This window comes from Girardinichthys multiradiatus, chromosome 22, assembly GCF_021462225.1.
Source record: "Girardinichthys multiradiatus isolate DD_20200921_A chromosome 22, DD_fGirMul_XY1, whole genome shotgun sequence".
In the NCBI taxonomy this organism is placed as follows: domain Eukaryota; kingdom Metazoa; phylum Chordata; class Actinopteri; order Cyprinodontiformes; family Goodeidae; genus Girardinichthys; species Girardinichthys multiradiatus.
Genome location: NC_061814.1, coordinates 18,459,814 through 18,482,976, shown reverse-complemented (window position 1 = coordinate 18,482,976; position 23,163 = coordinate 18,459,814). Strand labels below are relative to the sequence as shown.

The following is a 23,163-nucleotide window of genomic DNA, read 5'->3' as shown; positions in this document are numbered from 1 at the left end:
GGTTTTTTTTAATGATTCAGGGATATGTCTGAGCTCAGACATACAGTGCTTTATACAATTTACATCACATGTCTAATAAACTGAGTGGATCTTAATTATATATCTTTTCAACATGCAGCAACACAGCGTAATACGTAAACTAGCACCTTATCCCAACACATTTTCTTACTACATGAGTGTTTTATTATATTTATACAGATACATGCATGATATGTTTATACCCTGGTTTATTTTTTATATATTTCTAATGATTATTTTTAACCTGATATAATTTTCTTACACTGCTTTTGTCTACCTGTTTTTAGCATGGCTCAGTACAATGTAATTTAGTTCTGCACTGCATCTTTGACATACTCTCTGAATGACAATGAAGGATCTGAATCAGAATCTCTGTTAGCTTCGTGCTTTTCATACTTGTTATACTTGTGCATGTTTTTATCAGCAGACACAGATCTGTCTGTTAGAAGATTTATATGCAGAGCAGCTCTAAGAATTCTACATCAAGATCCAATTATAGTAAATGTTAAAATGAAAAATGATATGAGCAACAAATAAATCATAATGTGGGAAAATTGGAACTTTAACATTCTTTGTTGTTTAAATTAAATATTTTGTAAGCTGTTCACTTTTTTTGTGTAAGTCAACATAAACATGCAGCACTTTTGAGTAGAATTTGTAATGCTCATTATATGACTGATACATTTCTAGATTTAGACGAATGAAACATATCAGTAGCCAGCATAAAACAACTCACAGATAGTTTGCCAAGTTGTGCTCCTGGAGAGTGTGAGTCTCAAAGCCGTGAGGGATCTTGTCAAAGTACTCACTTCCTATTCCACATATAAAACATTTGGTCTGCAGAGGGAAGAAGTAAGAACTCATGACTCATTCAACACAGAAAAAGAGTAAAATAAAGAACATCAAAGATCATTTTTAAATCTTAACCATAAGACCAGAAACCTCAAGGCTCTGTGACTAAAATGTTGGACATATTTTGCTAGCAGTCATATTTTCAATGTTTTAACCTATTCTTCCCTTCACCATTGAGGATTTTTAGCTAAAATGTTAAAAAATTGTAGATTACTAAACAGGTATTGCAGACATGTTCACAGAAAAGCAACAATGGTAAAATGTTTGTTTTGGGGCTTAAAGCAATATGTGTGTTAGGTCACAAATATTAAATACAACAAATTATGGGAGGTTGAAAGTACCAGCTGAACTGCATTTATTAATACTGAGTGCTGCCAAAATGTAACAACTGGGAAAAGGTGTAAAATCATAATAACTGGGAAAGAGACTGTATGAGACTATATGACAATACAAATTAAATACTAATGCCATAAAAACATTCAGAAATCTTAACCAATATGTTCATGTAATGCTCATAAACAATTGAAAGTGTCAGTGTGGTTTTGTTCGTTAAAACCCTCAGCTGTCCATAAAACATTTTGCTCCTGCTTGAATTGCTCTTTAATCAGCTTTTTTTTGGGTGCTCTGAACTATTTTTCATTACTTTGTTGTCTCCGTGAATACTATGTTGCAAATGATGACTACAACAGGATCACCAAATATCAGTGGTCAGAACTGTTCCACATTCAGTGATATAAAACTATCCTTTATGCTTGGTTTTTCAGAGCATGTGTGCAACTTGTTTCCTCAGTCAAGTAATCAAAGCCGTATTCAGTGACTTGCTTGTCATTGTTTTTGCTGGAGTGTTCCCACTACAAACTGTAGCTGTTATTGAAAGTCGGCCTGCCTCTCTCTTTCAACTATGCTCGTCTTCTTGGCGGTGTCTGGCTGAAGATGGCTGTCTCTTGTGACCATGTAGTCCTGATGCTCCATTAGAATACTCCTAGTATGCAAATGTGGTTTAACAACTGCCAGCAATGAGATTTTTAGATGGAACTTGAAAAGAGTCGAAAACATTTTTTTTTTTAATGTATTTTACTAAATACAGCTTTTGTTTACTGTTCTCAAATTCTGATTCTGATGACAAGATTATGACGACAAGACTACACACATTGGTTAAAAAAAACCTGAGCCTGATCAATAATTAAATAATATAAAAATCATGATTATACACAAATTACATTTGATGCCATAATGATAGTTGGTATCCTCTCATTTATACTAATGATGTCCATGTGTTAAGCATGGTTTCTACACAATTGTATGTCAAAGTTTAATATTCTAGAATCCTCAGTCTTAAAAATACATTTTCTGCAGTGGAAGAACCATGGACTGGATGGATGGATGGATGGATGGAACTCATCAAATGAAGCGTATGATAAAGGCCATGGTTCAATTAGTCAGGAGATAAGATGGATCTTCCAAATGTTGACTTTATATTATCTGTGGGTTTGATATGTTTCTGAGGATTGTGTGATTACAAGATCTTATCCTTTAATTATACACAATTCTGATAAGGTTGTTTCAGGGTTTTGTTTTGTTTAAAGACATTGACATTCTATCTCAGGTCAAATGTGCATGTGTAGAAGGTATTTTTGTTAACCCTTACCTCCATGTCCTCCTTCACCTGTTCCTGCTGGTCTCGAAGCTCTCCAAAGGCATCAATTATTAAGCCTAAGAGAGGGACACATTTGAGTTACTGCGCATTGAAAACTCTTGTCATTTCATGTGAATAACAGTTTGCACTTAGGGATGAAGAGATACACGGCCGACTTTCCACTCCCACTTGAAAGATTCATGACACGATTCACTCAAAGCAGTGTGAAGAAAATATATTTTTGTGAGCTGTATGGTATGTTGCAGCTAAAAACCTGCAGCATGCTGCACCTGTCAATGCATGTGGGCAGTTTGTTTGCATACATGTGGAAAAAATATTCCAGCGTGGGACTCACCCTGGATGATGGCTAGGAGAATGACGATGACAAAAAAAAAGAACGTAATATCAAAGATGATGCGTTCAACTTCAAACTCGTCTCCAGCAGGATCCTCGATCTCGTCACCAATCCCGCCACCTGCTCGCACTCCCACGTACATGTGGAACATGTAACACTAAGACAAAAACACATAATCAGTTATGATATAGATGAATATTATTTGTGGAAAATGCATGTTTTTCTTTCAAATTACCACCTATGGTGATTTTTATTGTCATTTCTTTCTCCAATTGTTTTTCAAAAGGGTGTGAAATAATGAAAGATTATTTTCAGCCAAGATAACACCGTATAGTGAAAATTCATGCTGGTAAAGACAATGACATATTTAAAGTACTTTCATGCCTCCCTCCATGGTGGCTGCTTTATGAGAACATTTTGGAGGAAGCAGGATTCTTGTACAAATTCAAATTGGTGCAGAACCCTTTCATTCTAGCCAGTATCATGGCCAGAAATAACTTTACATATTGTCCAACAACATCTGTTATGCGTTTCATCAAAAAGAAATGGAATAAAAACAAAAACTGACTTAGTCCAAAACTTGGGTACATTTTTATTTTCCTGAATGACCACAGGATTAAAAATGTTGTGGTTTTCACCTGGTAAATGATTTCAGATTACTGTTATTTTAGCACAATAAACACCAACACAGTGGATGTGGCTGACGATTCAGTGTAATATCCCCCACCTCCCATAATAGCAGGGTTCATTCTAATGCTATCGCTACCCATCTGCCTGCATATGTGACTGACAGTGGAGTCCACATTAGAATAGATCAGGCGTTTGGGTGTTAGCGTCGTGAACGAGCAAACAAAGAGGCATTCTAAGGCTTTGGGGCTGCTTTTTTTCCCCCGTGTCTATCATATTCTGGAGGGACGAGCACAAAAGGTCTGTTTTTACGTTAGATATGGACCCCACACTCAAATGCTGCCTTTGCTTTTTAAACTAGGTCTTAAAAATAAAGTGAGGGGCCACGCTGAAAAGAATCAGAGGTTTTTGAAAAGACGTGCATCTCAATAAAGTATGATCTTTTCCAAAAGTTATGTTTTTTTTTAAAGATTTAATACAGTGTGCAATATTTCAAGTGTTTTCTTCTGTTCATTTTGATGACTATGGCTTATAGCTAATGAAAACCCACAATTCAGTTTCTCTGAAATTATTACCAATGAAATAACTTTCTATAGAGTAATGTCAAACTACTCAATACTTGATCAAGTCTTCTTGGAGCCTGTGGCTCTGCTGAAGTTTTAAGGAACCCCTGGCTGGTCTTCAGCTCATCAACATTGTTAAGACAGGTATCTCATCTTCTTCTTGACAATATGCCATAGATTATCTGTGGGGTTCAGGTCAGGAATGTTTACTTGCCAATCAAGCACAGTGATACTATGGTAATTTAAGAGGGCATTAGTATTTTTTGTAGTGTGGGCAGGTCCCAAGTCCTGCTGGAAAATAAGCATATTTATAAAGTTTGTCGCAGAGGAAAGCCTGAAGTGCTCTAAAATGTCCTGATAGTTGGCTGGATTGACTTTGGACTTGATAACACACAGTGGACCAACACCAGCTAATTAATTGACTCCCCAAATTTTTACTTACTATGGATATGTCATACTGGACCAAAAGCCATTGGGATTTTGTGTCTCAATTCTTCCTTCAGACTTTGGGACCTTGGTTTCCCAATGAAATCTGAAAAGAGGTCTTTGGACCACTCAGCAACAGTCCAGCCCTTCTTGTCCTTAACCCAGATAAGACATGTATGATGTCTCTCGTTCAGGAGTGGCTTAAGACAGGGAATGCTACAGTTGTCGCTCATATCCTGGATACATCCTTCTGTGGCTTCTTCAGTCCTGACACCAGCTGAAGTCAACACTTTGACATGCTGGATCTCCTCCAAACTCTTGAAATAGCTTTGATTTACATTCCTCTCAAGGTTGTGGCAATCCCTCCCATCCCTTTTTATAGTCACACTTTCTTCCTTTCACTCAACTTTCAGTTAACATGCTTTGGGATAGCTCTCTGTGAACAGTCATTTAGTTTACCGAGATCAATGACCATTTGTGGCTTACCCTTTTTGTGGAGGGTGTCAATGGCTGTCTGTGGGAAAACTGTTAAATCAGCAGTCTTTCCTATTAATGTGAAAAGACTGACATTTATGTATTAAAAATATTTTCTGATTTCTCAAAAAAACTTAACTATAGGTTTTTTGGGTTTTTTTGCTTTACGCTAACATAAATGATCACTTAAAATAAATCACTAAGTGTGTAAGCCATCTAGTATATAATATAAAAGTTTCATTACATGAGTTTCACTTCATGAACTGAATTATTAAAATTAATATTTTTTGAGAATACTTTCATTTTAATATGGTGCACCAAAAATGAAAGTGAAGAGATCAGAGAAATTATGTGCTAATTTGCATATTGAACTTACGGTAAGCATGTCATTGCACTTCATATCTTCAGTTTCCTTGTCATGGCTCTGGTTGTAAAACTTCCTGAAGAAGTTGAAAGCTACGACGGTGTAAAGATATACCACAACTGCCAACAATCCCACGGTCAGCACCAGCTGATAGCAAAAGGAGAGATAGAGGCAGGTTATGTCATCTCGGAATTGCTCCAATTAAGACGACACCTTTAAAGCAAACATCACATCTGCTGTATCTTTGAACACATCCTTGAACCAGATACACACGCACACACCTGTTTTCCATTGTGTGTAACAGAGGAGAGGATGGTACGGAGTGTCTTAAAACCCATGGCGATGTCCAAAAGGTGGGCAGCAAAGAAGAAGTTGTTATAATGACCCAAAACCGACATGGTCATGTACCACGTCAAGTACAGGAAAGACTAAAACACACATACACACACAAGTTGACATAAAACACCAAAAATTAGATTACAAGAACAGCAAGACAAATGTGTGTTTTAGACAAGTGGGATGACAGGATATTGCCATCACCTTTGAAACATGTGCTGTTGTATGAGATAAAATATTGATTTAATCATCAAACATTGAATGTTTTGCACACAATGTTATGTCATAACTTATTATTAGGTAGCCATAACCCCACAAAGTGACATGTTTTTCTTTCTTTGGGCAGAGCAAGCATGCAAAAACAAATCCAGTAAGGGCCATATGTTGATGGACACAACCAAACTTACGTTGTCAGTGAACACCACTCCTAGCTTCCAGACCTGGTACTTTGTGTCAAGGGAGTTAAATCTGGAACAAACAGCACCACCGCAACAATACATAAAAAACACGAGGAACCAGGAAAATGAGGTCAAAATGTCCAGGGCTAAAATCATACCCTTGAGCTACATTGTGTTCTTTAACAGAGAGTGTCTGTTATGTGATGACATCTCAGAATGTCCTGTTCTTCCTCAAGTACAAGATAATGCTTTTAGGACCTTCTTTTGTCAGGCCACGCATTAGGTAAAGCACTGAGGTACACACATCCTCACAGATATGGTTATTGGAAACAGTAATAAAAAAAGGTTAATGGTCTTAACTGGTAATTGATGTTGTTACTAAACAGGACACAAAGGAGCTGAATAAAAGCATAAAGAAGACCAAAGTGGGTATATATATTAAAAAAGGCCATTTAGTGCTATACAGGAATGTACAACAGAAATGGAAGTATTGATTTAATTATGTGGATGATGTTTTTAGATTAATACCAGTTGTGTGCATGCTAGCTCATTGTGCAAACATTGCTAACACTACTGCAAGCTAGCAAACTAAGTTGAATCCACCTTTTTTGAGACAAACGTGCATATGCAATGTATGATTCCTGATTTAATAAAAAAATCTGTCATTTGTTCTTCATTAAAATGAAACCTCCATCATTTTGCCCGCAACCAAAAACTGTACAAAATGAATGCTAGACCAGATCACTACAGTTTGATCTCTATCTTTCTCAGAAGGAAGAATTGCAAAGACCTGGACATTTTTTACATTTTCTTTCTACTCACAGGGCACTCCAGGCACTGTCTCTTCTGAGCCTCTTCTGTTCTGTTCTCTCAGTGCTGAAGTCTAAAGCAGCTTGGTCCAGACCTAACAGTTCACTGATCTTCTTACAGCCATAAAAGTCTCCATACTTATCCATCACCTGACAGGGGCGAAAGACAGGTTGAAACAATAGCTTCTTGAGTGTATCTTGGTTTGAATAAGGCATGACAGGAGAAAGCAGAGGATAATTAGCCACATTGTCTGCTCTGAATGAATCATAATAAGATGGCAGCTTAGTTCTGCCGACAAGATGTTGGTGCTGCTTCCGCAGAAATGATTAGTGAACATAAAGGGTTTTAGATACCCATCCTGGAGATGCATCCAGAATGCCTCAGCTGAGTAAAATCAATGCAGTTAGTTGTGGTGTTACAGTACAGCGCTTCAAAAAGTATTTATGCCCCTCAAACCTTTCTGCACATCACAACCACAAAAATCTATGTTTTATTAAGGTTTTATGTGAAAGACCAACACAAAGAAGAACATAAATACAACTGAGTCGAACCAATTGCTTTTAGACATCCCCTAATTAAGTAAACAGAGCTGTTCTGTGAATGTGTCAGAGGTTTGTTAAAGAACATTGGTGAACAAACAGCACATAAAGAGTTGCTGCTGTAACTGCAGCAAAAGGTTCTTCTACTGAATCATGAGGGCCAAATACAAATATCCTTCACAGTTTTAGGATTTTTATTTATAAATAATTTTGAAAGCCAAGTGTCATTTTTCTACCACTTCAGAATTGTGTGCTACATTTTTTTGGTTTATTACATAAAATCCCAATCAATTATATTGTAGGTAATGGTTTTAATGTGGGGAAAAAACGTTAATATTTTCGATTGGTGTATAAGCCTTTGTAAAGCATTTTTTTTTCTGTTATCCAATATGGCGTTTTTTCTGATCTGGAAACACTTTTCTTAATTTCACCTGCTGAGAGATGCATGGATTTGTATTGAGCCATCTTAGCTCTATAAAACCTGATATCTCTTAAATAAGAAATGCATAAAGAAGCCAACCAGAATTAGCTTTTAATGTGTTACCCCACACAAAATCCTTACTTACATAAAGTAGGGTAAATTGAATACATAAATTATCAAAGAGACATAAAAAACATTGTTATATCTACATATACATATGGCACATACAGATGATGGAGTAGGAGGTATTAAATGTGGGGTGTTAGTGATACAAATGTTTTATATATCCTAAGTGTTCAAGATGGAGGCAAAAAGCCAAGTTACTTTAATGGCAACTTAATTAAAATTCAAAGTTAAAGTCCTTCTTCCAGGGGCCATCATTTGCCAACTCATTGTCTCAACTCTATATTATGGGGCTGTTTTTATAATGAAAAGTATTTTAGTTAAAACAGATTATGCCTAACAGGATTATAACCTCAGTCCTTGTTAATCAGCTCTGGAGTCCCTCCTTGGTTAGCTGCCTTTTTACAAAATTTCTACTGCCAAGAAATTCCAAAACATTCTTCCGAGCAATGTTTTTCCGATTTTTTTTTGTTATCATGTAAACCATTTTTAGAAAATATCTTAATACATAATCACAGTAAAACCTTGTTTTAGTGTGTTTTAACGCATTTAAAAACATCTTTTTTTAATAGCATTTGGCCTGGTGTGAGTTGACATCTTGTTTGTATCGTCTCTGTTCAAATTTATGTGTGTTTTAACATTTCTTTTTATGTTTTGGTTTTATCTCTTTTATTTATCTTTGTTTTGCACAGCACATTGGGCAAACTTGCTGAATTCTAAATGTCCTTTATAAATAAATTGGATTTGTTTGACAGTAGTACAGAACAACATTCAGGGATTATAACTACTCAGTGTCTAATGGATAAGAATGGCCATTATTTTTACCTCAGGAAAAAAAAAAAAAAAAAAGTATTTTGCTGGCATAGGCCTGTTTAGCTTTGTCCCGTTGGAAGACCAGTTTGTGCCCAAACTTCATTGTCTTGATCGCTGTCTTGAGACACTGCTTTAACCGAGGCATTCCACATAATTTACTTTCCTCATGATGTCAGTTATTTTTTCAAGTGCACCAGACCCTCCTGCAGCAAAACACCCTTATAACATGAGGCCAGCCATCCACTTTACAGTTGGGACGATGTTCTCAGACGTGTAGTTATTATAGCCAAACACTTTTGTTTTAGTTTCATCAGACCACAGGGCATGTCTCAAAATATTAAGGTATTTGTCCTCGAGTGCTCTTTAAACTGTAATCTGGTTTTTAATGTTGCTTTTAGATTAATGTATTTTTTCTTGTTAAATGGCCTTTCAGCCTGTATTGGTACAGAACCTGATTTATGGTGGATACTGTGAACACTCTCTCACCAGCTTCAGCCATCATCTTTACATAAACTTCTGCTTTTGTTCTTTGGTTTATTCACAGCTTTCACACCAAAACACGGGTGAAACAGAACCCGTCTCCTTCGTGAACAGTATAGTGGCTGGACATTCCCTGCTGTGTGCACTTCTATATAATTCTTTAAAAGTTAAGCATTTCAGGCTTCAAAAACTTACCAAAGGATGAGCCAGACTTATGGTAGTCTACAATACTCTTGTGATACCTTTGTTAAGTTCTTTTGATTATTCCCTTATGTCACACAAGACAAAAGTTAACAAAGCCACAATGGCATCATCTGTCATAATCTCATGTATGTAAACCTCTGACCTACAAGTGAGTAAGAAGAGATTTTTCTAAAATGTTCTCTCTTAATAAGCTGGTGTGTTTTCATACAGTGTATGCAAATATTTGGTTTGAACATTTGGGATTTTACAACTTGCAACTTCCAATTTTCTGTTTTCCTACAGGACCGGTCAAAGGTTTTAGATACACTTTCTCACTTAATGTCTCCTTATTTTCATGACTATTTACATTGTAGATTCTCACCAAAGGCAATAAAACTGTGAATAAACCCACATGTAAATATATGGTAAAAAAAAGTATGAAATAAAATTTTTAGATTTTAGATTCTTCAAAATAGCCACCCTTTGCTTTGATGACTGTTTTGCTCTCTTGGCATTCGCTTCATGAGGTTCATAAGGTGGTCACCTGAAATGATTTTCCAAAGAGTCTTAAAAGTACTTCCCAGTGGTCCATTGAGAGATGGCCAAAGGTCAATAATGAAGTCATCACAACAAACGGTGGCTACTGAATCTAAAATAAAAAAAAACGTATTTAAAGTTATTTTAGAATTTTTCGTTTGCTAAATAATTCCATGTGTTCATTCACAGTTTTGATGCCTTCTGTGAATCTTCGTACAATGTAAACAGTCGTAAAAATAAAGAAAACCTTTAAATGAGAAAGCGTGTCTAAAACCTTTATATATATATATATATATATATAAATCTCTGGATGTTGTAGGGCTGTCATAGTTGACACGTCTCTTCAACATTGCGTGGCGGTCGGGGACAGTGCCTCTGGACTGGCAGACTGGGGTGGTGGTCACCCAGAGGGTGTGTTCCAACTACAGGGGGATCACACTCCTCAGCCTCCCTGGTAAGGCCTACGCCAGGGTATTGGAGAGGAGAGTCCGACCGATAGTCGAACCTCGGCTTCAGGAGGAGCAGTGTGGTTTTCGTCCCGGCCGTGGAACACTGGACCAGCTCTATACCCTCTACAAGGTGCTCGAGGGTTCATGGGAGTTTGCCCAACCGGTTCACATGTGTTTTGTGGACCTGGAGAAGGCATTCGACTGTGTCCCTCGTGATGCCCTGTGGGGGGTGCTCCAGGAGTCTGGAATCGGGGGCCCTTTATTAGGGGCCATCCGGTCTCTGTACGAGCGGAGCAGGGATTTGGTTAGCATTGCCGGCACTAAGTTGGACCTGTTCCCGGTGCATGTTGGATTCCGGCAGGGCTGCCCTTTGCCACCGGTCCTGTTCATAACTTTTATGGACAGGATTTCTAGACGCAGCCAAGGGCCGGAGGGGGTCGGGTTTGGGGACCAGTGGATTTCGTCTCTTCTTTTTGCAGATGACGTGGTCCTGCTGGCCCCCTCTAGCCAAGACCTACAGCATGCGTTGTGGCGGTTCGCAGCCGAGTGTGAAGTGGCTGGGATGAGGATCAGCTCCTCCAAGTCCGAGGCCATGGTACTCGACCGGAAAAGGTGGCTTGTCCTCTTCAGGTTGGAGGGGAGTTCCCGCCTCAAGTGGAGGAGTTTACAGGTCCTTCTCAAAAAATTAGCATATTGTGATAAGGTTAATTATTTTCTATAATGTAATGATGAAAATTTAACATTCATATATTTTAGATTCATCGCACACTAACTGAAATATTTCAGGTCTTTTATTGTCTTAATATGGATGATTTTGGCATACAGCTCATGAAAACCCAAAATTCCTATCTCACAAAATTAGCATATTTCATCCGACCAATAAAAGAAAAGTGTTTTTAATACAAACAACGTCAACCTTCAAATAATCATGTACAGTTATGCACTCAATACTTGGTCGGGAATCCTTTTGCAGAAATGACTGCTTCAATGCGGCGTGGCATGGAGGAAATCAGCCTGTAGCACTGCTGAGGTCTTAAGGAGGCCCAGGATGCTTCAATAGCGGCCTTTAACTCATCCAGAGTGTTGGGTCTTGAGTCTCTCAACGTTCTCTTCACAATATCCCACAGATTCTCTATGGGGTTCAGGTCAGGAGAGTTGGCAGACCAATTAAGCACAGTGATACCATGGTCAGTAAACTATTTACCAGTGGTTTTGGCACTGTGAGCAGGTGCCAGGTCGTGCTGAAAAATGAAATCTTCATCCCCATAAAGCTTTTCAGCAGATGGAGGCATGAAGTGCTCCACAATCTCCTGATAGCTAGCTGCATTGACCCTGCCCTTGATAAAACACAGTGGACCAACACCAGCAGCTGACACGGCACCCCAGACCATCACTGACTGTGGGTACTTGACACTGGACTTCTGGCATTTTGGCATTTCCTTCTCCCCAGTCTTCCTCCAGACTCTGGCACCTTGATTTCCGAATGACATGCAGAATTTGCTTTCATCCGAAAAAAGTACTTTGGACCACTGAGCAACAGTCCAGTGCTGCTTCTCTGTAGCCCAGGTCCGGGGAATGCGGCACCTGTAGCCCATTTCCTGCACACGCCTGTGCACGGTGGCTCTGGATGTTTCTACTCCAGACTCAGTCCACTGCTTCCGCAGGTCCCCCAAGGTCTGGAATCGGCCCTTCTCCACAATCTTCCTCAGGGTCCGGTCACCTCTTCTCGTTGTGCAGCGTTTTCTGCCACACTTTTTCCTTCCCACAGACTTCCCACTGAGGTGCCTTGATACAGCACTCTGGGAACAGCCTATTCATTCAGAAATTTCTTTCTGTGTCTTACCCTCTTGCTTGAGGGTGTCAATAGTGGCCTTCTGGACAGCAGTCAGGTCGGCAGTCTTACCCATGATTGGGGTTTTTAGTGATAAACCAGGCTGGGAGTTTTAAAGGCCTCAGAAATCTTCTGCAGGTGTTTAGAGTTAACTCGTTGATTCAGATGATTAGGTTCATAGCTCGTTTAGAGACCCTTTTAATAATATGCTAATTTTGTGAGATAGGAATTTTGGGTTTTCATGAGCTGTATGCCAAAATCATCTGTATTAAGACAATAAAAGACCTGAAATATTTCAGTTAGTGTGCAATGAATCTAAAATATATGAATGTTAAATTTTCATCATGACATTATGGAAAATAATGAACTTTATCACAATATGCTAATTTTTTGAGAAGGACCTGTAAGTATCTCGGGGTCTTGTTCACAAGTGAGGGAAGAATGGAGCAGGAGATCGACAGACGGATCGGTGCGGCTGCCACAGTAATGGGGGCGCTGTGCCGGTCCGTTGTGGTGAAGAGAGAGCTGAGCCGAAAAGCAAAGCTCTCAATTTACTGGTCGGTCTACGTTCCTACCCTCACTTATGGCCATGAACTTTGGGTCATGACCGAAAGAATGAGATCCCGGATACAAGCGGCTGAAATGAGCTTCCTCCGTAGGGTGGCCGGGCACTCCTTTAGAGATAGGGTGAGGAGCTCGGCCATCCGGGAGGGGCTCGGAGTAGAGCCGCTGCTCCTCCACATCGAGAGGAGCCAGTTGAGGTGGCTCGGGCATCTATACCGGATGCCTCCTGGACGCCTTCCTCGGGAGGTGTTCCAGGCACGTCCCACCGGGAGGAGGCCCAGGGGACGGCCCAGGACACGCTGGAGGGACTATGTCTCTCGGCTGGCCTGGGAACGTCTTGGGCTGCCCCTGGAGGAACTGGAGGAGGTGTCTGGAGAGAGGGACGTCTGGGCGTCTTTGTTGAGTCTGCTGCCCCCGCGACCCGGTCCCGGATAAGCGGAAGACGACGAGTACGAGTATATATATATATAAAAATATATATATATATATAAATATATTTAGAGAGAGAGAGAGAAAGCTGAAAACAGTTATCTAAAACAGAAGGCTCACAGTGTTTAACTGTCTCTGAAGATGATAAAATTATATGTAATTCATAGTGGAATAATTACAGCTGCCATTAAATCTTTCATCACAGATCAGTTGATTCCTTAATGCACTGTCACTGCATGCAATCTGCATATAATTACACACATGTCTGGGCACTTTTAGATTAAAATTAGTATAACTAAGAATATCCATTTGGAAGATCTTACCTTTCTCTTCACAAATTTATCCCAGTAATTACTCGGAAACGAGCTGAAAAGAAAGAAATAGTATAGCATACTACATCATGATGTTGCATGATTACAAATAATTTGAATTACATGTCTTTAATTCTAAATAGATATTTTTATTAGATAATATCAGAAAAGATGTTAATCTGCCTTTAAATAAGAACATAATTATACTGTGTATTGATGACCAGGCGGTCCCATTGCCCTTTGATGTCTTCCTCAGGAGGCTGCTGTGTCACATAATGTCCATCAAACTCCAGTCTTCGTGCCACCTCCTTCTCTCGTTTGAAGATCACTAACGGCACCTTTCAATCAATTACACTGGTCTGAAAAAAACCTTTTTCAAACTGCTTTTCTGCAAATAATAAACAACTCAAGGCCATACACATACTTAAATTATAGAAAACAAACTAACTATGATGGCGTACCTTATATAATACATAACAGGATATTCAGCACAAACAGAAAAACAAAAGTAAGTAAAAAAATTATTATATTATTTTAGAGGAGGGATTGACACAAACCTTGTTTTGAATTCTCACTTCAATTCAGCCAAACCTTGTCTCTTTGCAGAGAGGTAAAAAATACTTTTCCATTATATAAATAATATTTCACTATAGCGAAGCATGGATAGTGGGTTGTTCAACTTTTAACAATTTTCTCATAACAGCTTATTTACATGCTGCCATAAGCAAATGAAAGTGTTTCTCTACATATTAACACCACGTTGACAAAAGTATTGGGTAGTTCATCTAAATCATTGCATTTAGGTGTTTGAATCACTTCCATGGCCACCGGTGCATAAAATTCAGCACCTAGGCATGCAGACTGCTTCTAAGAAAGCTTGTGAAAAACTCTGATTTCTAGCGTGATACGGTGAGAGAAACTCACCTGTGCAGCAAAGCAATACCAGAAAAAAATATTCACCCTACAAAATGTAAAGTTAATAAGTAAAGTTGTATTTACAGTTTGACTTACTGATCTTACTTACAACTCTGAGCTGTGTTATTTCAAAGTTGAAGTTTTTGAAAGCAAAAGCAACTTGTCAATATGTGAAGGGAAAGGTAAAAGACAACACGAGGTCGGTAATCGCAGAGGTTGCCAACTTTTTGAATAGTCAATAGCTATAGATCCTTTGACATCATGTGGATTTAAGATCAACTTAAGATTAGTGCATTGGTCATGACTTCAAGCCTTACATCACCAAGTGCAATGCAAAGCATCAGATACGATGGCGTAAAGTAAGCCACCACTAGACACCGGAGCAGTGAAGATGAGGCAAATCATGCCTCTTTGTCTAACAATTCGATAGATAAGTCTGGGTTTGGCATTTACCAGGAGAACCCCACTTTCCTAATTGCATTGTGTCAGGCTTAAAGTTTGATGCAGAAGTCATTATGGAGTTGGACTTGGCCCACTTGTTCCAATGAAAGGAACTCTTAAAGCTTTAGACATTTTGGACAGCACTAAGCAAGATTCATAAGGTTATTATTGAGCAAATGTCTTGTGAAGGACAGGCTGAGTTCTGACTTCAACCTGATAAAGTATCTTTGGGATGAATTAGAAAGGAGAATGTCTTACATCCTACATCAGTTTCTGACCTCATAAATGCAACATCATATTAAATCATTTGCATTAAAAAAGGGGAATGGCGTTAAAGCTCATGTGTGTGTAATAGCAAGTGACTGAGTATTAATTCATTCATCTTCCATACCACTTGTTCCAGAGTAGGTCACAGGGGAGCTGGTGCCTCTCTCTAGCAGTCTACGGGCGAGAGGCAGGGTTGCCAATCCATTGCAGGGCAACACAGAGACATACAGGACAAACAACCATGCACACACTCATTCACACCTAAAGCCTATTTAGAGAGAGACCAGTTAACCTAACAGTCATGTTTTTGGACTTTGGGAGGAAGCCAGAGTACATGGTGAGAACCCACGCATGCACGAGGAGAACATGCAAACTCCATGCAGAAAGATCCCCAGCCGGGAGTCGAACCCAGGATCTTCTTGCTGCAAGGCCAACTGCGCCACCGTGCAACCCAAGTGGTTGAAAATGTTTGGCAATATAGTGGATGTTAAAACATTTAAAGTCATTGTAAAAGTCCTATAAACAAATTGGTCAGTAACTTTGTCATCGGTTCTCAAATAAAATAAATAATCAGAAGCAGATAACTGTAAAATGTACTGCCAATCATTTGTTTCATTTGTGCAGTGATGAGAAAGTTGTGCTACTTTGTTAGTTTTCACAAATGAGATTTGCATTTTCCATCTATTACGGAAGGCTTTAATCTTGAGTTGGTCTACAATGTCAAAATACACCAAGCATACACTACTTATGTCTGCTGAAAAGACACTGCCTTTAAAGAGTGAAAGCAACTCTTTTAACAGGAGTAGAAGAACATTATTGAATAGGCATACCTTGAGGCAGTAGTAACCAACAATGCAGCAGAATGAGATGAATGTGTGTGCAATGGAAAGGAAATGGAGGCACCACTCCATGTAACCACTGTTTTCTTCAAGCATAAAATAAACTTTGCCATTGCTGGTATTTTTCAAAGCAGAGTCCAGTTCTTCTCCATACACAGATGTCATCACTTGTTCTTCTTGTTCTGATGCAGGCAAATATGCCACCTGGAAAGAGTGAGTTGACATTTTTATTTGGTTTGATCACACTTTGGTTTGGCCATGAAGGTATAGCTGACAGCAGATAAACAATTGTAATGAACATTCAATGACTTTTACATTATTTCATTGAGGCAGTAATTTCTACATTCAAAATTGTCCACAGCTGTCCTATGCATGGTGAGAGTATCTCTGACATGCAATATCTGACAAAGAAATAGCATCTATAAAGTTGCTCCTACCTTGTAGAAAAGTAGGATGAAGTTGATTGCAAAAGCAACAAATAATGCCAGCAAACGCATGTTATAGAAATGTCTTGCAAAGTAGTTCTAGTGGGACAAGGAAGAACAAAAAACATGTATTCTAGCTCAATATTTGTTTGCTATTACTGAGAAACTGAACGGGATGTCAAGTATACATAGTTATCTTTGTATGCATGTTTCTGTACTTGCACATTACCAGAAGAGTCTTGTTACGCGTGCTTATCATCTCCCAGAGACCAGAATGTTGGCTCTGTGGTTCCTTTGACCTATTAGAGCATCTTTTGGCTCCGTGTTTTGTCTCTTCTTCTGCATTCTTACTTTGCTTTTCAGTTTTTATCTTTCTGAAAACATTCCAAACACAAACAGATGACAAGTCCAAGAGTTTCTTTTTTTATTAGATTTTCTTCTATAAATTAATTAGGAAAGAAAGATGAAGAAGGTATTTTTTTTTACATAACATTTCCTTTTGTTTTTTGAGGTAGTGTGCCATCAGTTGTAGCCTAATTCTACACATATACTGTTTTCAAGCTCATCATACACTATTTTTAACTTGTTTGATTTCTTACTGCAGGGTACACAGTTACAATGTTATAGAGTTTAAAAACAGAATATAAATCATTCAGGCATGCAAAAGCATACATTTCCATTGAACGTTTTCACATTACAGCTATAGACTTTATTGAATTATTAGGATTTCATGTGATAGACCAGCTCAAAGTAGCAGCAGTGCATAGAAAATCTGCTGCAAGTATTTTAAGGTATGTCTCTACCAGCTTGACACATCTAGAGACTGACATTTTTGCCCATTCATCTTTGCAATGAATGAGTGTCTGTGAACAGCAGTTGGAAAGTCAGATTTTTAATTTGATTAAGATCTGGACTTTGATTGGGGTCCCTAGGACATAAATATGTATCAATCTAAATGATTCCATTTTAGCTCTGGCTGTATGTTTTTTTGTTGTTGTCCTGCTGGAAGGTAAACCTCTGCCCCAGTCTCCAGTCTTTTGAGGTCCCCAACAGGTTTGCATTCAAGCTTGCCCTATATTTAGCACCATCTATTCTCTCATCAGCCCTGACCAGCTTCCCTGTATCTGCTGAAGAAAAGCATCAACACAGCATGATGTTGCAACCACCATGTTTCACTCTGTTGATAGTGTGTTCATCATGCAGGAACTGCAGACACACTCCAGCCACATGAGGTCTAGCATTGTCCTGCATTAGGAGGAACCCACGTCCAACCGAACCAGCATATGGTCTCACAAGGGGTCTGAGGATCTCATCTCGATACCTAATGGCAGTCAGGCTACCTCTGGCGAGCACATGGGGGGGCATGCGGCCCTCCAAAGAAATGCCACCCCACACCATTACTGACCCACTGCCAAACTGGTCATGCTGAAGGATGTTGCAGGCAGCAGATCGCTCTCCACGGTGTCACGTCTGTCACATGTGCTCAGTGTGAACCTGCTTTGATCTGTGAAGAGCACAGGGCGCCAGTGGCGAATTTGCCAATCCTGGTGTTCTCTGGCAAATGCCAAGCGTCCTGCACGGTGTTGGGCTGTGAGCACAACCCCCATTCGTGGACATCGGGCCCTCATACCACCCTCATGGAGTCGGTTTCTAACCGTTTGTGCAGACACATGCACATTTGTGGCCTGCTGGAGGTCATTTTGCAGGGCTTTGGCAGTGCTCCTCCTGTTCATCCTTGCACAAAGGTGGAGGTAGCGGTCCTGCTGCTGGCTTGTTGCCCTCCTACGGCCTCCTCCACGTCTCCTGGTGTACTGGCCTGTCTCCTGGTAGCGCCTACAGGCTCTGGACACTACACTGACAGACACAGCAAACCTTCTTACCACAGCTTGCATTGATGTTCCATCCTGGATGAGCTGCACTACCTGAGCCACTTGTGTGGGTTGTAGAGTCTGTCTCATGCTACCATGAGTGTGAAACCCCCACCAACGTTCAAAACATCAGCCAGAAAGCATAGATACTGAGAAGTGGTCTGTGGTCCCCACCTGCAGAACCACTCCTTTATTGAGTGTGTCTTGCTAATCGCCAAAGATTTCCCCCTGTTGTCTATTCCATTTGTACAACATCATGTGACACTGATTGTCAATCAGTGTTGCTTCCTAGGTGGACAGTTTGATTCCACAGATCTTTGATTTACTTGGAGTTATATTGTGTTGTTTAAGTGTTCCCTTTATTTTTTTTATTTTTAGCAGTGTATTATTTGCATCCCCTTGTTGCCCTAAGAAGCCAAAAGTTAAATTATTTTAACTTTCAATTCATGTAGAGTTACTAGATGTGGACAGAATGGGAGTCTCTGCTTAGTTATTTTGTCATTTAATGTCCTTTTTTTGTTTCTTCTACATAGAAATAATTGCGACTGGAACAAAATGGGAACACTGCATTTCGGTTTTAAAAGAATAGAAAGATGAGATGAAGCTTTTCTTCTCTCTTGTCTTTTATGTTAAACATATTGCAGAAAACAGTCTCATTGTCACATTTGTAGTGTAAACCGCACAACAAAGCTTTGAATGAAAGAGTAAAGAACATTATTTTTGTCACTATTGATACATTCAACAATAGTTGGTAAATTAAATTGCTGCCTAATAATGTTACAGTAGATTCTGTAGCTATACAAATGTGTGTTGCAACCTCCTTTACCTGATAAATCCATAAGCTGAACTAAATAATGTTATGGTGAAGATATCAAGTGTTCTGTCTGCTGCAGCTGCATGTTTTGCTTGTACTATTCAGCACCAGGTAAATGTAACCTAGTCCTGTAAATTTGTCCTGGACAGCAAACCGAGGAAAGTTTTGCTACATCTATCCACAGATAATTGCTCTAGAAATAAACTTTTACTGTGCCAATATACCCTCCATTTCTGCTACCTGTATGACCCCATCTCTTTTCCAATGGTTATAATCAGTCTGACAGAGAGAGATATCCCAATCCGTGTGGTTTTTAGTATAACAATGACTATCAGAGGGACCCTTTGTGGGGTTCCTTGAGACGACATTGTTGTAAATAGGCGCCGTTTAACTAAACAATCTGAACTGAAACTATCTGTGTAGTTATGCTGCTATAGGCTTAGGCTGCTGGAGGACATAAGGACCACTTTCACCCTCTTCGCTACATTCTCACACTACTCTCCAATGTTGCATTATTTGCTGTTATTTCAGCTTTTAACTTTGTTCTCTCTTTTCTCTTCCTAGAAGCTACACCTGGCCTGACTCTGTGTCTATCTGTAACACTTTTCTGGAGAGGGGCATTGTCCAAGCTTCTGCTGGCAACAACTTAATGCTCACCCTCTACCGATGATCCACATAGCCCTGTCTTTTAGTGTTTAACCCTTTCTCTCTCCTAGACATGGCGATTGACTGAGCTTTACTGTAACTAATTATAGAAAGGACTCCTGGATCAGTGCTTCTTTCTTCTCTTTGTGTCTCTGCTCTGTTCTTTCTCTCAAACCCCCTGTCGGTTGTGGCAGATGGCCGCTCACACTGAGCCTGGTTCTGCTGGAGGTTACTTCCTGTTAAAAGGGAGTTTTTCTTCTCCGCTGTCGCTACATGCATGCTCAGTATGAGGGATTGCTGCAAAGTCAACGCCAGTGACTGTCCACTGTCTCTACATGCTCTTCCGGAGGAGGGAATGCTGCAAGTCACTGACTGGATGCAATCTGCTGGGTTTCCTTAGATAGAAAAACTTTTTATCCAATTTGAATAAATAACTGAATCTGACTGCACTGTTCAATGATTAGGATTAATTGGAATGTATGAACCTGACTGTTGTGAAGTGCCTTGAGACGACATGTGTTGTGAATTGGCGCTATATAAATAAAATTGAATTGAATTGAATTGAATATAATTACTAAACCTCTTAACTGTTACTAGATATTTGACCTTTTCCAAAGGACACAATTTTAGAAAACCAACAATCTCCATAATTGAATGCTAAATAACTTCCTATTATGCTAAAAGTAAAGAAAAAAAAAGTTTAATCTCTGATTAGACTGCTGTGTTCTTTGGTCTTCATTGTGCTGTTTTTTCACTAATGTTCTGTAAAACCTATTGAGGCCTTCACAGAATGGCAGTATTTATCCTGACATTAAATTGCTAATATTAAATTAAAGAGGTGAACTCTGTTTACTAAAAATGTGACTTCTGTAGACAATGGGATTGACTGGGTGTTATTTAGAGGTATCAGAGTAAAGGAGTATTTTAAATAAGATCCCATTAATAATTAGGCTTCATGTAGCAAAATGTGAAAAGACATAAGACAAAAGTACTTTTGAAAGATGTTGTATTTTTTGAAGGGGAGGAGAGATACTCACTCTTTTCTCTGGAACTCTTCTGTTTTCTCATTGTCTGTTTTCTCTTTGCCCAAGTGGTCGATAAACTGCTAGCAGAGAAATTGATATTTAAATAAAACATCCTTCCTAATTACCAAAATCTCAAAGCAGTAAGAGTAATTAAGCTAAAAAACACTTTCCAAAAACCAAAGACACCCTGTGATAGCCCTATAAAGCATACAAGAATAATAAATTACTCCTACCGAAGTCTGGTGCTGCTCTGAAACGTTCATATCAACCGTTGTTCTGGAAGTTGCATTGAACAAATCAGTCAGACTGTCAGAGAGATCTTGTGTTACAAGTCTGTACTGACCTCCCTCCTTCTTCAGTTTGAGACCAAATATGTCTGATAATATGTCCACCTCTCTAGTAAAGGTCACTGAACCCATGTGTCCAATCTCCTTTAATTCGTTCTGGGATGAGAAACTAGCAGAGTACTTTCTCAGTTGATCCACACTGCTCGACATCTCCATGACCTCATCAAGAGTCGGTTCAAGGATACCGCCAAACAAGTCTGACACCTTCATCCTTTTTGCTGCCTCTATGAGACCACTGTTGATAAATGTGATGTACAGTAAATGCATAATGCAACAGATGACAACAGAAATGCAGCGGACCTGGACCATGCAAATGAATCTGAGGAATCGAACTGCTGTTATGAGGAAATCCTTCAGAGTCATCTTCATCAGTGTTCGCAGGTTTTTCACAGACAGGACACAGGTCAGCATCAGCCACCAGTAGTAGATGAAAGTAAACTCCTTGTAATTTGGAGCTTTATCTTCTTGAAGGTCACTCTTGTCCTCCTCTTCTTTATCGGTACACTTTTCTCCAGAGATGGATCCGGATATCTGGGCTGCAAGCTGCATCTCAAAAATTGTGTCCTCACAGAAGTTGACAAACATTTCCATTTTCTCCTTCTCGCCTCCCTTATTGACCACATCAAAAATGAACTGCCTCTTTGACTCCTTGACCTGCGGCTTCTCCCACTGCGTGCGACTGTATTCACTGATCTCAAAGTAGACTCGTTCAAAGCGCCTTCCGCTGCCGAGAATCTCAATGCGTCCAAGACTGGGCTGAAAGTAAGCCAGAACACACTTGGCAAGCTCCATGAAGGTCTTCAATCTCGAATCTTTCGGCATGTGCTCTGACAAATTGGTGAGGAGAACAGTGATACTGAAGCCGATGTCTTTCGCCGGCTCATGGAAGCGATCCACAAACGCTTCATATTCCAAGATTTCACTATCATTTACTCCAATGCACAAGAGCAGGAAGTGAACCTCAGCTTGTGAGAAGCGTTTGAAGTTTTCCATGGCTTTCTGGAAGTCCTTTCTGCATATGCTGCCCTTACATTCGGGGTCATAATCTCTGAAGCCCTCTGATGAGGTCAGGTCTTTTAGTTTGAGAAACATGTCGAAAAACTTGAGGATCATCTCCACATTGCCTGATGATTCTACCAGCATATCCACCATCTGCTTTCCAATTGTTCCATTGATAACATTGCCTGCAACAAAGAAATATACAAATGAATGATCAGATGATGTGTTCTGAAACTAAACCATTCTGTAAAAGATCATTTTACTTCTGTTTTTCAATCTTCTTTTTTTCCGGCCTTGCTTACTGCAGTACTGTCTACTAATCTGGTACTGAGACTTGTTTTAAATAATCATTATTATTCACTAATAAAGCAGCTGATACACTTTCTACAAATGTGTTTCCTGTTTTGTTCATTGACATTATGATTTTACATATAGGCAATTTTTAACTAATTTTTAATTTTTAACTCAATCTATTTTCAATTGTGATAACAGTTTGCAGACCCCCAAGTGTTATAAATACATAATATCTTTGACTTTTAAGAAACAAGACAATTAGACAATTAGCACTACTATTAATAATTCAAACATAAATTATAGATACATAATGAAATCCAGGCCTGCACAGAAGTTGGCATACAATGTGCCTTGCAAAAGTATTGAACTTATTGTCACATAACATCGGTATTCAATCACAAAGTTCAATGTGTATTATTGGGATTTTGTGTGCTAGACCTGGCAGCAAGCTGCAGCTCTGGAGTCGCAAGTGGCTCTTTGGACCTTATACAATGGCTCTCAATCCCTTTGGCTAAACATAATAAAGATCCAACTAATGAATTTAAATATTAATATAATAACAAATGCGTGTTTTAGCAGCTTTTATAGACTAATAACATTGAATTTCCACAACAAAAAGTACCAGTAAAATTTCACCTCAAATTGGAAACCAAATGCTTCTTTACATCATTTTCTACAAATATCGACATCACATAGAAGAAAATGTATCCCTTTCTTTTTGCAATATAATAATTTTTTACTACTA

General features: G+C 39.1%; 1 protein-coding gene across 1 annotated transcript in view; it reads right to left on the bottom strand.

Annotated features, from left to right (window-relative positions):
* ryr2b (ryanodine receptor 2b (cardiac)) overlaps window positions 1-23,163 on the bottom strand; it is a 102,342-nt gene that overhangs the window by 4,723 nt on the left and 74,456 nt on the right. The window contains exons 89-102 of the mRNA XM_047352549.1: window positions 21,012-22,309; window positions 20,791-20,858; window positions 16,656-16,800; window positions 16,439-16,525; window positions 15,993-16,205; window positions 13,747-13,877; window positions 13,552-13,594; window positions 6,870-7,008; window positions 6,059-6,135; window positions 5,597-5,743; window positions 5,328-5,462; window positions 2,862-3,018; window positions 2,519-2,583; window positions 755-855 (exon numbers count right to left, since the gene is read on the bottom strand). Of these exons, the coding sequence (XP_047208505.1) occupies window positions 755-855; window positions 2,519-2,583; window positions 2,862-3,018; window positions 5,328-5,462; window positions 5,597-5,743; window positions 6,059-6,135; window positions 6,870-7,008; window positions 13,552-13,594; window positions 13,747-13,877; window positions 15,993-16,205; window positions 16,439-16,525; window positions 16,656-16,800; window positions 20,791-20,858; window positions 21,012-22,309 (2,806 nt within the window). The remainder of the gene's footprint in view (window positions 1-754; window positions 856-2,518; window positions 2,584-2,861; window positions 3,019-5,327; window positions 5,463-5,596; window positions 5,744-6,058; window positions 6,136-6,869; window positions 7,009-13,551; window positions 13,595-13,746; window positions 13,878-15,992; window positions 16,206-16,438; window positions 16,526-16,655; window positions 16,801-20,790; window positions 20,859-21,011; window positions 22,310-23,163) is intronic.